Here is a 12949-nt window from a genome sequence, read left to right as displayed (position 1 = left end):
ATGTAAAATGTTTTTGAAGATTCCAGAGATTTGAGGATTCGAATGCATCAACCCTAGATAAAACAAAATGTAATATATCCATTTCTTATCTAATGTATTAAATTATTTATATATCCTCGATGAAGCATTAATAAGTTAAATTTGATCTCTGCATGCTGGTCCTCATGTTAATTTTGTGGAAAAAAAAATTAAGTTATTATTGCAAAAGTCTAAAAATGTTAACAGCTTATTTCTAAATAATGTTTCTTTCTCAAATAACTATTTCTCTGCAATGCACATTGACCTGTATAATGTAATTTATACGTTCTAAAAATCTGTTTAGGAGTTAAAAAGAAACACGTTTGATTTGTTTTAAAATAGTGATTTATAATTCACTCAAAATTATTTTACATAATTGTAGACCAGTGCATATGCTTGATTTCAGTTTGCTGCTATTAAAACCAAACAACAATAATTGTTATATAAACAGAGGGGCATGAAGGAAATCAGAAGAAACGTTGTGTCATCTGGAAATTTCTATGTTTTTTTGATGATAAATGCAATTGAAACAGTTAAAAAAAAATTTTCATTGAAACACATAAGCACTATTTTGTTATCTCTGTGGCAGCTGTGTATACTTTTTTAAAAAAGTTGTTAGCCTTTTAAATGTAAAGAAGTTATTGAGATATTGTTTGATACTTTTCAAAGAAATGAACTCCCTCCGTAACATTCAGTGAATTTTGAAGTGATCTAAAGATATGAAAGTCCAACAGAGCAAGATCAAGTGAATATATGAGAGGTGACACAAAATATCTCAACTACAGTGAATAATTTTTTGTTTGACATTTATTGAAATGTGAGGTCAAGTACTGTCATTTTGCATAAGAGAGCACCTTAAAACTGCCATTTGGAAACAGTATTTCTCCAAATCGATTGTCTAATTTGGTGGCAACAATTCTTAGTTTGCAGTTCTTTTATAGTCCCATAATACAAAAAGCATTATTTGGGGGGGGGTGTAACCCATTCTTGATAGTACTAAAGGAGGTTCTCCTGGCTTATGCCATGACTTTTTTTCCTGTAAAATTATTATTGTATAATATCCACATCTCATCTTCGGTAATGACCCATTTATGAAAAAGAGCTTCTTTATTTTTTCCAACAAAGAATTACATGTCAAAACTCGAGTAACCATATTCTGCTCTGTTAAAGTATGGGGTACTCATACATTGTCGCAGCTTCCATGCCAAATCTTCTTCAAATGATCATATATTGAACTTTCTGGAATATTTAGACTATCTGAAAGTTGCTGAACTATATAACTTGGCTTTTTAATGGCAGCTCCATTCCATTGATCTTAGTTTACACTCAGAGATTATCCATAATAGATATCATCTTTGAACCTGGAATTTCCATGCTTAAACTTCCCCAAGTCTTCAGACTGCATCATCAGAAACAGCACTTTGTGCATGTAGCACCAAATTTACAAGCAGTCTGACTAGCATTTTTTCCATTTTGTAACCATGTTAATCACATATAAAATGCTCATTAATTTACTTCAAAAGTTTCTTTATATTCAAAACCCATCCTATTTTTGAAATGATATAAATCTGTAGTTGCAGCTGTCGAACGTGTCTGAAATACATGATCAGGTTTCTATTGCATCACTGGTACCCAAATCATTTTTGTAGTTATGGCTTCATTTCACAGAATTTATGACATTTGTTTTTTACTTTAGATTTTGCAAATCATGTCAGTAACATGAATTAACTACTAAATATTTTGGCATTTTAAAGCGTATGTGAAAAGGAAGTTAATAACTTTAAAAGAAATTAATATCAATATGATATCCTTATAAGAATAGAAATTAAATTTAATATAAAATCGTATCCAAAATTCAGATACTTCTATGGTGTCACTAAAATATATCTCCAGACAACAAATTAGTTCTTTATATAACATAGAAAATATAACCCAAACAATATTGCAAATTTAGTTTAGTTCTTTCCATAGCATAGAAAATACAACTCGAAAAAAAAATCTGAAAGCTTTCAGATTTTATATTACGCACAAAGGGTGTTTTTTTAATGTTTTATGCATTACCTTTAGTTATTAAATATCATGCTCTTTGCACTTAAACCATGAAATGCAATTCATCAGCAATAACACAAAATATTTAAAAGAGCATATCTTTAGAATTTCTGATACACAGTCTCGCACTCTGGAAAAAAAAATTTTTTTTCCCTCTATACAGTGTTGCCATTGCTCACTTTGAAATTGTTTAGTTTGTTAATCAAAAATTCATAGAAGTCTTACAAAATATGAAATTGATAATAAATTCAAATTAGGGCTTCCAGATGCCCATATTCAGTGGAGAATTGTTATTCAAAATTTGATGGCTCTAGGTACTGTTTTATCACAGTGTGAGAAACATGCATACATTTATGCAGATTCTTCATTATTTAATTTTTTTAACACAGGGTGATAATATTCGGTGGCAGCAATTTGAAAAGTGAAACTGATATTTAAAGGTTTTGATGAAAAATACCATAACAATATTGCAAATTCTTTAATTCAAATACTGTGTACATTTCCAGTTCTTAACAATCTTCTCTGATCAGTATTCTTTTTGGCAGTTTGTTCTGTTTGTGTCGGAATTTATCTCTTCTAAATGAAAAGAATTCTGAGTAAAATACAGGGCTACTATAAAAAAATTCATTTGTTTTCAAAATGTTATATATTCAAAAGTATTACATGTTCAGATATGAACAATATGTAAAAATAATTGCAAACTCATTGAATTTTCTGCACACTCTACAAATGTTGTATGTGTGTTCCCTGGTTCACATGACATGTCCAGATGGCAGTTGAACTACTCGTTTTGTAGGAGAATTGATCTATTCCATGAGCTGTTCCAATGTTTTTGGTTGTGAGGGTACATTAACATGTCCCCAAAGGAAAAAGTCACAAGGTAATCTGAGGGAACAAAATGAGATCATCCTCACCAATACACCCAATCCAGCAATGTGAGACAAAATCCGTAGAATCAGCAGCCAGTTACAGAAACAACCATAACTGCAACGTATGCAAGTAATTTTCACTAGTCAAAAATACAAACTTGGTGAGTTTGCAGTTATTTTATTTTGAAATATAACTGATATATGTATGTGTAATACTTCTGAATATACAGCATTTTGAAAATTAATGAATCTTTTATGGTGGCCATGTACTAAATCCTTGCAAAGTTTGTTGGATTTTTTAAATATATTTATTTAATTGACTGGTGAAAAAAACCATATTGTAATAACTGAGTTATAGCTTTACAAAGAATTTCTTGCAATTGATTATTTTCAAATTTCTTTTGATGAGACAGAATGAGAATTACCATTAACTCTAGAGCTACCAATGATTCGTATATACTCACTTCAACTAAGAAGGAAAATCTATCATTTTGACTGATCAGTGGTTTCTATAGCATTGTCTTCCCTCTCTCATCTGTAATCTTTTTTAAACTACTGCTCATAAATACAGGCAGATATAATCTAGGTTTATGTATGACAGATGCAATGCTACGTGCTCCATAAATTATACATATCCATTTTGTTTTCACTGCAGTGTTGTATATTTTGTAAATATAAAATTAAATATAAATATAAAATATTTTGTAAATATAAAAAATGCTTATATCGGTAATAGATGAAATTTTTTGCATTCCAGTTTTACCTATAATAAAAATGTTATGTTGTTTTTTAAGATACCTAGATAAATTTTAAAGTTATAAGTATTGTTCAATCTATAAAGATCCATAAAATTAAAATGCTATCAACTTGCAGTCATTTCCATTTATTTGAAATCCAGTAAACATTTGTGGGAAAAATTACAAGTTTTTTACTGGATTTAAATTAAGAATGTAAACTTAATTTTTATAATATCTCTGTTACCTGCAATGTATGAAACACCAGCATTCTGTAGAATAACTAGGCATTTTTTAGGAAAAATATGAAATTTTTATATAATTTCCTTAGGTATTCTACAGAATGACAAATGCTTTTTAAGCAAAGTACCAGAAAGGTCATGATAAGGCTGTTATTTAAAATATGTGTATTCCTAAAAAGTACAAATGGTATTTTGAAAAATAATGAAAAAGTGTCATTAAAATACCTTTTATTCAAAATACTTAAATAAAAATGAAAGTTGCACTAAACAAAATGTGTACCTTTCTTATTAAAAACAGTACATGGAATTATTGAATGAATATATTAAATATATGGGTATTCGAAATGAATTGCAGATGTATTTCACACTTTTCTCGTTTGCCGTATGGCATACTGTAGAATGCCTAGGAAATATATAAAATGCTATTTATCTCATAACTGCAGCCAGTTTTCAGCATTATATGAAATGCCTAAGTATATCTTTTCCCATGTGACGAAAGAAAATATGCAACACAATGCTGATATAAGAACATATAGTGCAATATTTCGGTTGATAAGTGATTTAAACTCGGGGTTCGTACGGTCCTTAGATTTTTTGGAATCGATTTTTTGTCCTTAATTTTGGCCATAATCAGCAGAAGGTCCTTAATTTTAATCATCTGAAATTTCTGTCTCTTTTTTTCAATTGCCATTTTGAGTGAATTAGCATTTTGGAGGAATAATTTTGGCGATTCACTGGCATATATGGTTATCTTTTGAATGGGTTTATTTGTTTCTATTTCTAATATAAATGATGGGATACTCGAGTTTCTAAGCAAGAAGTGAAACATAAGAATTTTAAAATTTATTTTTTCTAATAAAGAGCTCTTAAACAACTTTTCACTTTTGGGGATGTGAATTCTTTTATTAAATGGTTCGAAGTTTGGCGACTTTTCAATATTTTGGCGATTTTAAAATAAGTTTCTGTAGAAACTTTCTAGTTCAGAGATCTGAGAAATTTTCAACGATTTTTTTTAAAACATCGCAACATTGATTAATTTCATTAAAATAAAACATTTTTATTTTTCGCTGTCATATTAAAATGTTTCATTTTGGCAACTTATTATACAATATTTTGAATCTGAAAAATAAACAAGGTATAATGCTATAAAGCACAATTTATGAAACAGCTCTTAGCAAAAGTAAAATTAGCTATGTAATTAATTAAAAATGTCTTTTTTAAAATTTTTTCATAGTAAGAGTTTTTCCCATGTAACTGTCTCAGAACATTCAAAATTCTCAGAATATGCATCAGTTTTCTCTATAAAATTAATTTTACACCTTTTTCCCAAAATATTTCTGGCTTTTTGCTGTTACAGAAATGGTAGGAATAATTTTTCTTTAGGATTTTTAGACATTGCAGCTTGGAAAGTTTAGAAGGATTTGAAGGCAAGATTTATAGACCCCGATTCTAAGAGATTCGAGAAATATGTGACAAAATGAAAAATGTCTCCATGGTATCAACACGTAATGGATTACAGAATGTTTGCGATGAATTTCTTACTTTTTGGAGAACATCTGGAAGAACAATGAAAACATAGTATTTGAATGTTTTACTTCTGATACTAGAATCTTAACATGCTTATCTTCTCTTTATTTTCTCTACTTTTCACTAGACATAAGCATGGAAGATATTAAAAATGCTTCTAATCTTATCACAAGGGCAGACATTATAGCAAGAAATTCTTTTATTAATAAAGAAATTGAAAACTTACACTTTAAAAGATTCATCTAATTATGTCTTAATGCATCATACACATAGCTGGCACTAGGCATTTTCCCACCTGATGCAACATCTGTGGTTCCCAAATTCTGCTGCGTAGTGCCTTTCTAAATTCTGCTTTCAATGCCTGCTCTAAATTCTAAAAGTTTTGCCATTTCCTGATTTTGTTGTTCGGTGTGTTACTAAATTCTAAAAATTCTCCCACGGCAGCTCTGTAACCGGCTTTTACTATATACATTTCATATTTCTTCTGAATGTTCATATTACTAAAGATATAAAATCAGCCATTTTTTCTATACATTCTAAATGCATTTAGTTTATTATTATTATTATTATTATTATTATTATTATTATAGAATAACAGAAATCCTTAATTAAATCCAAAAATTCTAAAATGAAAAGAAAACATGTTTAAGAAAGAGTGCATAAAGAAAATTATTCTTCAAAGATATGTGCAGTTATTATTATGTAAATTACCCAATTGTTTATGATTTCAGCCTTTACTATAATTTCTTATTTCTATTTCCTCATATGATAGAGTTACTGAGCCAAATTAAATTAAAGTTAAATTGTATAATCTTTGACCACTAGTCCACATTATTAGTTTGAATTTGACTGCTCGTTTAATTATGTCACCGTGAGCTGTAATTGATTTTTTTAGCATCAGAACATGCCTTTATGTTCTAAGTTCTTTTTAAATAAGAGGCTGCTTATTTCAACCTTTGTCTGATATTGTAGTTACTTTCAGACATAGCGATAATATGCTTCATGACTGTCGGGGGTGTTGACTTTTACCAGATCAAGTAAACCCTCATGGGTACATTATGCAGAGAATGACAAGTTAGGGTATAAAGTATGCGGAAACTAGTGAGAACATTGGTTTGCATATTGAGACAAATCTCTAATTGTTAGGTGTAGAGTTCCTCACTTTGTAAACGCTAAGTTACAGTTGAACGTGAAGAATCTTAAGAACTGATAAGCAAATAATTGCTTGAGTTCGTGCAACAAGAAACAACAAGATGGAAGGGTAAATAACCCTTTATTATTCAGATGAGATTAACCAGAACTCAGTCTTAGAGTGTACAATAAAAGCCGACATTTGGGCTTGAACGTTTGCAATGAGAGGCTAAGAAATAAACTAAAACTAATCTAAACTAAAGAGGTATAGCCAAAGCCATCAAGATTCTAACCGAGTTGGCCCCTAATGCTAATTAACTGCGAAGCTATCAAGGGCCTAAGTATGTCCGAGCGTATTAATAGTTTACGAGAGAGAAGCCTAAATAGGCAGACGCATGCAGACAGAATACCTAGTAACTCTCTCGCTAAGACCATCATTATGTATTTAGACGTGATTCTAAAACTACGTTCTAGCCGGAAGTAGTAAGTGAAGTTAAGAATTTCAAAGGAAAGAAGATTAACTCAATATTTGTTCCTCCCCCCCCCCAATGGCAGATTATGAACAATTACAAACGTAACTCGGTCCATTAATCTATGCAAGGCCGGGTGTGGTGGTCTCTTCATTATGGAGGCACCTAATAGGTGAGCCACCATCGCCTTTCCTATGAAGGGACGGACAGTTATAACCATGCCTTCTCTTGGATTCGAACCCAGGCCTTTCGGCATTGCAGTCAGCTTTTCTGACCACTATACCGACTGGGCGGCTTAACTTGATATTTAACTGTTAATAAAATTAACATAATCCTTACATAGGAAAGATGCTTAAAGAGAAGGAAATCGATATAAACTAGCCAAAATGCCTGGGAAGGCTTCAATTTAAAATGACGAATAAATATTTTGTTGAATGTTGTTGTTACAAAACATAAATGTTTTATGTTTTGTAGCTTTTAATGTGTAATTATCCTAATTTCGTTTAAGAATCAGTGTCATAAATTGCATGTATTTTAAACTGTGAAATTTTATTATATTTTGATTTTAATAGGGCTTTTTTAACAAATATTGTTAAAAAAATAAAATTTAATAGTAGTCATGTAAATCCATAATGACCAAGGTTATCAAACTACCTAATTTAATTATTTATAACTAACTGCTTACCCTTAAAAATTATCTCTACATATTAAAGCGAGTTATTGCCTTTCATTAATACTCACTGTGGTCACAAGATAAAATACAAAAATGTTAAAATTCAGTAAAACTTATTCTTTGCATCTACTGAGACTTAAAATAATAAAAAACAACTTATCACCTCTGGTGCTGTAATGGCTTATTAAAAACTTAAAGTATATTAACTGGGTTACAACCCCTGGAACTCTACACGAAACTTCGACACTAACTGCATCAAGCAGAGCTTCACTAACTTTCAACACTTGCCAACTGTGCCTACATCAGGCCTTTCAGGTTTGTTTTAATCAGCAGGTCTGTCTCTAGCTAAGCAGCTGTGACAACATTCAGTCTTTTGTTATGAATCATGCTGATTATGATCTTACTTCTCATTTTAACCTATCTCGTTTGACATAAAATCTACCTGCTATTTACTAAACCTGACTGACCAAGTATGTGATAAAAGGAGACATAACAAAAATCAATATAAAGCTAACTGTTAGTAAAACATAAATGTCACTTATCTTCTTTGAAATGTGACCAACAAGTGTAAAATACTGAATGCTACTTGATAAGTTGCATAAAGTTTATTAACTTATTAATAATTATGTTCGTTAATTCATGTTTAGTAATAATACCCACTTCCTAGAGATCTATTTTACTTTTAGGATGGTATTACAATGGTAAAAATTATTTTACTTTTAAGATGGTAAGTGAAATTCAGGCATAGATAGTATTTTTAATTGAATTTATTCAGTTCCCATTTGCTCATAGGTCCTTAATTTTTTTTCATTAATGGTCCTTAAAAGTACTTAATTTTCGTGTGCAGAAATGTGTACGAACCCTGAGGAAGTACTCACCATTTCTCTTTAATATTTCTCCAGTGATGATTCTCTCACTGTAGAGCAAGAAGGCATCTTTCTTTGATTTGAAGTTATTTCAGATTGTTTTTGTACTCTTTTGAATGTATACAGAATTTTATTTCTGAGTACATATTGCTACATGATGTTTCATTTATAAGGTAACACTAAATAAATAAATAATAGATAGATCTACATACATACATGTAATAAATATTGCAATCTGCAAAACTGAACCTAAGCTATTTACATATTTTAATTGTGCAAAGATTTATGGAACAAATTGCTTATATAAGTCAGGAGAATTACTCAGATTATGTCTTAAATATCATGCTTGTAAGTTCCAAGTATCACAACAGCATTCATGCTGTCAAAATATGTAATTAATTTACCATCTGATCCATAGCCAACTATGGAAGTATAACCTTGCACATATTTAATTCTGTAACTTTTGGCAAATTCTAACTTTTTTCCAGCAAGTTTTTGAAGTGAAAATGTATGCTGCACAGGCAAGCTTCAAATACAAAGCAGCCACCTAGGATGTCAGTTATTTTTAAAGCAAGAATTAAATTAAGGGTATATTTTGCTTTGCACTACAAAGCAAAATATCATCATCAGCTATGCCTACAGTGGGCCCAAAATCTTCAAGTCTGGACCAGTAGAAGGCAACTAACTGCCTGGTCGGATGATTCAGTTTCTTATTCATCACATCAATAGTTGTGTCAAGCTGCACCATCTTCCAGATGAACAGTTGCTCCTCCTTGTACAGTAGGTCATACACAGACTGGTGGCAACAATATTATGCTCATGGGGAAGGGCTCTGGGACCCTTAGCTGTGGTAGAGGAAACTGCGGACTATTTAAACATAACTGCGGATAAGTTGCATGGTTACATGGCATCTGTCTTCCCAGCTGGAAATGGAATCTTCCAGCAGGACAATCGAGCCTATGTCACGAGGCTCGAATTGTGGTTGAGTGGTTTGAGGAGCATAAGAATGAATTCTAACTAATGTCTTGTCCACTTAACTGATAGAGCACATTTGGGATGTCATGGAGTGGAAGGTCAGAGCTCAGGCACCAACCATGTTGAAATATCTTGACTTTATGTGACCGCCGCATAGACATTTGGAACAACTTGTCTCCAGTCATCTACCAAGAACTTGTGGCATCCAAGCCAAGGCAAAATGCATCTCTTTTGCAGGCAAAGGTCACACAATGCATTATTGAGTAGGTGGTGTCATAATGTTTTGGTTTTGCAGTGCATAATTAAAATGCAACTTTGGTAGTGTTCACCTACCAAGCGGTCAAGTGAATAAGACTATCAGATAGTAGTAGCTTAGCTTCTTAGTCTTTCATGGATTTCCTTGTGTGTAACATTAATACAAGTCAATTTTCTCGAGAAAGGTCCTCCAGGAAGAAGATGTCCTTCTAAACACTGAGAACCCTTAAGTGTTTTGCTATGACTAATTAACAGACCAATGACTATTACAGTGCAATCACAATTAACACTATTTCATTGTTTAACCTTCTCAGCATTACGTACAGAAAATTGGCTTTCGTATATATTACATGTGAAAATATCTGCCAGTATTTAATTTATCCGATTTTGGGTTGGTTGTGCGTTGGAAGGAAAGAAATCAAGGTAAAGTGAGAGAGTCTTTTTTTTTTTAATTATAATCAAGAAAACACAATTTATTTATGACATTTTGAGGAACTTTGAGGGCTAAACCTGTAACGCTCCCTTAAACAAGATAATCATAGTGGCTTGGCAATGAATTGTGAAGTCATTAGGTTTATTTCGGAGTAGGAAACAAAGCAAAAAATCTGCACCAGTATTTGAACTCCAGATAAGCTTTCAATTACGTATCATAAAACCACATATTAAGGAAGAAAATAATTCCTTATATTCTTCTCCCACTTAATGGGGAGAAGAGACAAAGTTTAATTATCGTTCCACATATTTTAATTCAGGCACTACTTGCAGAACGATTTAGAATTTTTTGAAGCCAAGAAACAATCAGTAATGCCTTCATTGAGATTCAAACTCCAGATCTCCTCATTTGGGCTAGCTGGATGTACATCCAATTATATACCAAAAAACTATGGGCAAAGAACGAAAAAATTCCTTACAGAATTACTGTACGAAACAGTACATATTTTGCCTTTCAGTATTGGAACACACAGAAAATAAAGCAAATATAGTATAAAAAATTTTCTACTTCCACGAAAGTTTTAAAATTATAATTTGAATTGATAAAAAATAATACTATGATCTCTATACTGCTAGCATGCTGCTTCGATGCAACTTATATCAATATTTGAAAATATAGCATACATTAAATAATAATGAAAAATATAACTGATGTATGATCTTCACATAGCATCAAAAAATGTAATGATTTAAATAATGTCTGCTTTTTTAAGGGTTTCAAAGACAGAATCTGTGCGGAGGTCACAGAGTGTTCACTTAAAATCAAAGAACCTCATGTAGCCTCTACAGCAGCTCACACTCTTTGGCAACGGTTGCAGTCGCAGATGAAGCCGCTTCAAATGAAAAGCAAGCAACTGCACTGAATGTTCAAAATGTGCTTTTCATTCTTTGAGAGATCTGTGTCATAGTGAATGTTATGTACTGTTTTTGTACAGTAAACTGATATTTCCGACTGTGCACTTCACATTTAAAATGCTAAAAATATATGTAGATAAAGAAAATAATCATTTTGTATATTACTTTTAAATATTTAATTCAACCATTCCATATTAATTTAAATGTGTTTGTATGAAACAGTAAATGCTGTTCATTTACTTTTGTGATATAATTAACAAAATCTTTATCTTTGATATCTCACATTTCTTATGTATTAGCTATATATTTTAAACTTTAAGTAATCATGTACATTAAATAATACCTCATAAAAACATGAAAAATATTATGAAAATCCTTTGTACTTTTTCAGAAGTAGTCATATTTTTATCCAAAATTTATATAAAAGGTGTTACTTAATGTTTAGTTTATATTTATACTGCACTTAAGTTTCACATATATTTGCAAACTAGAACAAACTAAAAAACCACATAATTTATTAATGATATACATATTTATTTATAACATCAGTCCGTCTACAGTATAAATTTCCACAGAAATTATCTTACAAATTTATTTTCTGAATTATTTTTCAATGAATTTTATCTCTACAAATAGAATTTAAAATTTAAAAAAAAAAAAAAAAAAGAATTTTTTTTTAACCTACTCAGAATAGTAAGAATTCCATTTTAAATTACCCAGTGAACGACTGGAATATCTCCATTTCAGGTGTCTTTTATATTCAATGGTGCATAGACTGTTTCACTAATGGGTTGCACAGACACGTGGAAGCTCATAATTTATAACTTAAAATATATTTGAGATAAAAATAACATTTTTGAGATCATATCAAAAAATTTTATTTGCTTCCATGTGTATTTTGTATATATACACATGAAAGCTGGTAATTTATATAACTTATAATATTATAAACATAATTTATAAACATATTTGAGAAGAAATAAATTCATGAGTAATTGATTGAAATTGTACATACAAATTCATCTCTAAATGTAGTTGTGTTTAGAAATGATTTGGAGAAACTAGTTAACTTGTAAATAAGTAAATTACAATATTTAAAGAAATAAGGCCATAAAACTAAAATCAGACTGGGTTCAATCCTTTTTTAAGTCATCATTAATTCTATTAATGTATAAAAGTAAACTATTGAGATCAGTTTCCATCATCAGTAAGTAGCATTGGCAATACAAGAATTTTATTGTATCATCTAATTTCTAGCACAAATTATGTCTGAAATAATATAGTAATATATGTGTACCCTATTTAATGCTTATTGTTGAATAAAGTACTTAAACAATACTTTTAGTTTATCTTTCATTGATTATTTTGGTTATATTTTTATGTTCTTTCCCATTTTGCTAGTGTAATACAGCAGACCACAGATAAATCGTGATTAGTTCTCTGAAGAGAGATTACAATTTCAGAGGAAAAATAGGTACAGTAAATTTCAGATAATCTGTGCACCTTCAGACTAACATATACATATGTAAGAAAATATTGCAGATTATAGGTAATCTCTGATCAGATTTTGTTTAATTTTTTTCATTAACTACACCCACTTTAATTTTTACATTAACCTCTTTCCGATGTCATGCAAACAAAGTTTCTCCATGTGCCCCTGGTCTTTGAGCACTGAACATCACTCTAATTTATAATTAAACCTAACATGTGAAACTAATTTCTATAAGACCTGATTTTTATCTAAATATTTGGATTTTTTCATGTTATTTAAATCTTATTTTTTGTTGCATAAG

The 12949-nt window shown here is 30.5% G+C and overlaps 1 protein-coding gene across 3 annotated transcripts in view; it reads left to right on the top strand.

Moving 5' to 3' along the window:
- The window catches only part of Schip1 (Schwannomin interacting protein 1), a 225802-nt gene extending 213308 nt beyond the window's left edge, over positions 1 to 12494 (top strand). For all 3 annotated transcript variants that reach the window (XM_035373776.2, XM_035373783.2, XM_035373772.2), the window contains exon 10: positions 11015 to 12494. In XM_035373776.2, coding sequence (XP_035229667.1) covers positions 11015 to 11081 — 67 coding nt within the window. In that variant the 3' untranslated portion in view covers positions 11082 to 12494. The remainder of the gene's footprint in view (positions 1 to 11014) is intronic.
- Positions 12495 to 12949: the final 455 nt, after the last annotated feature.

The sequence above is a fragment of the Stegodyphus dumicola genome, chromosome 1 (genome assembly GCF_044657685.1).
Source record: "Stegodyphus dumicola isolate Sdum_Otavi_A_Nest chromosome 1, ASM4465768v1".
NCBI lineage: Eukaryota > Metazoa > Arthropoda > Arachnida > Araneae > Eresidae > Stegodyphus > Stegodyphus dumicola.
The sequence above is the reverse complement of the archived record's forward strand: the minus strand, read 5'-3'. Positions and strand labels throughout refer to the sequence as shown.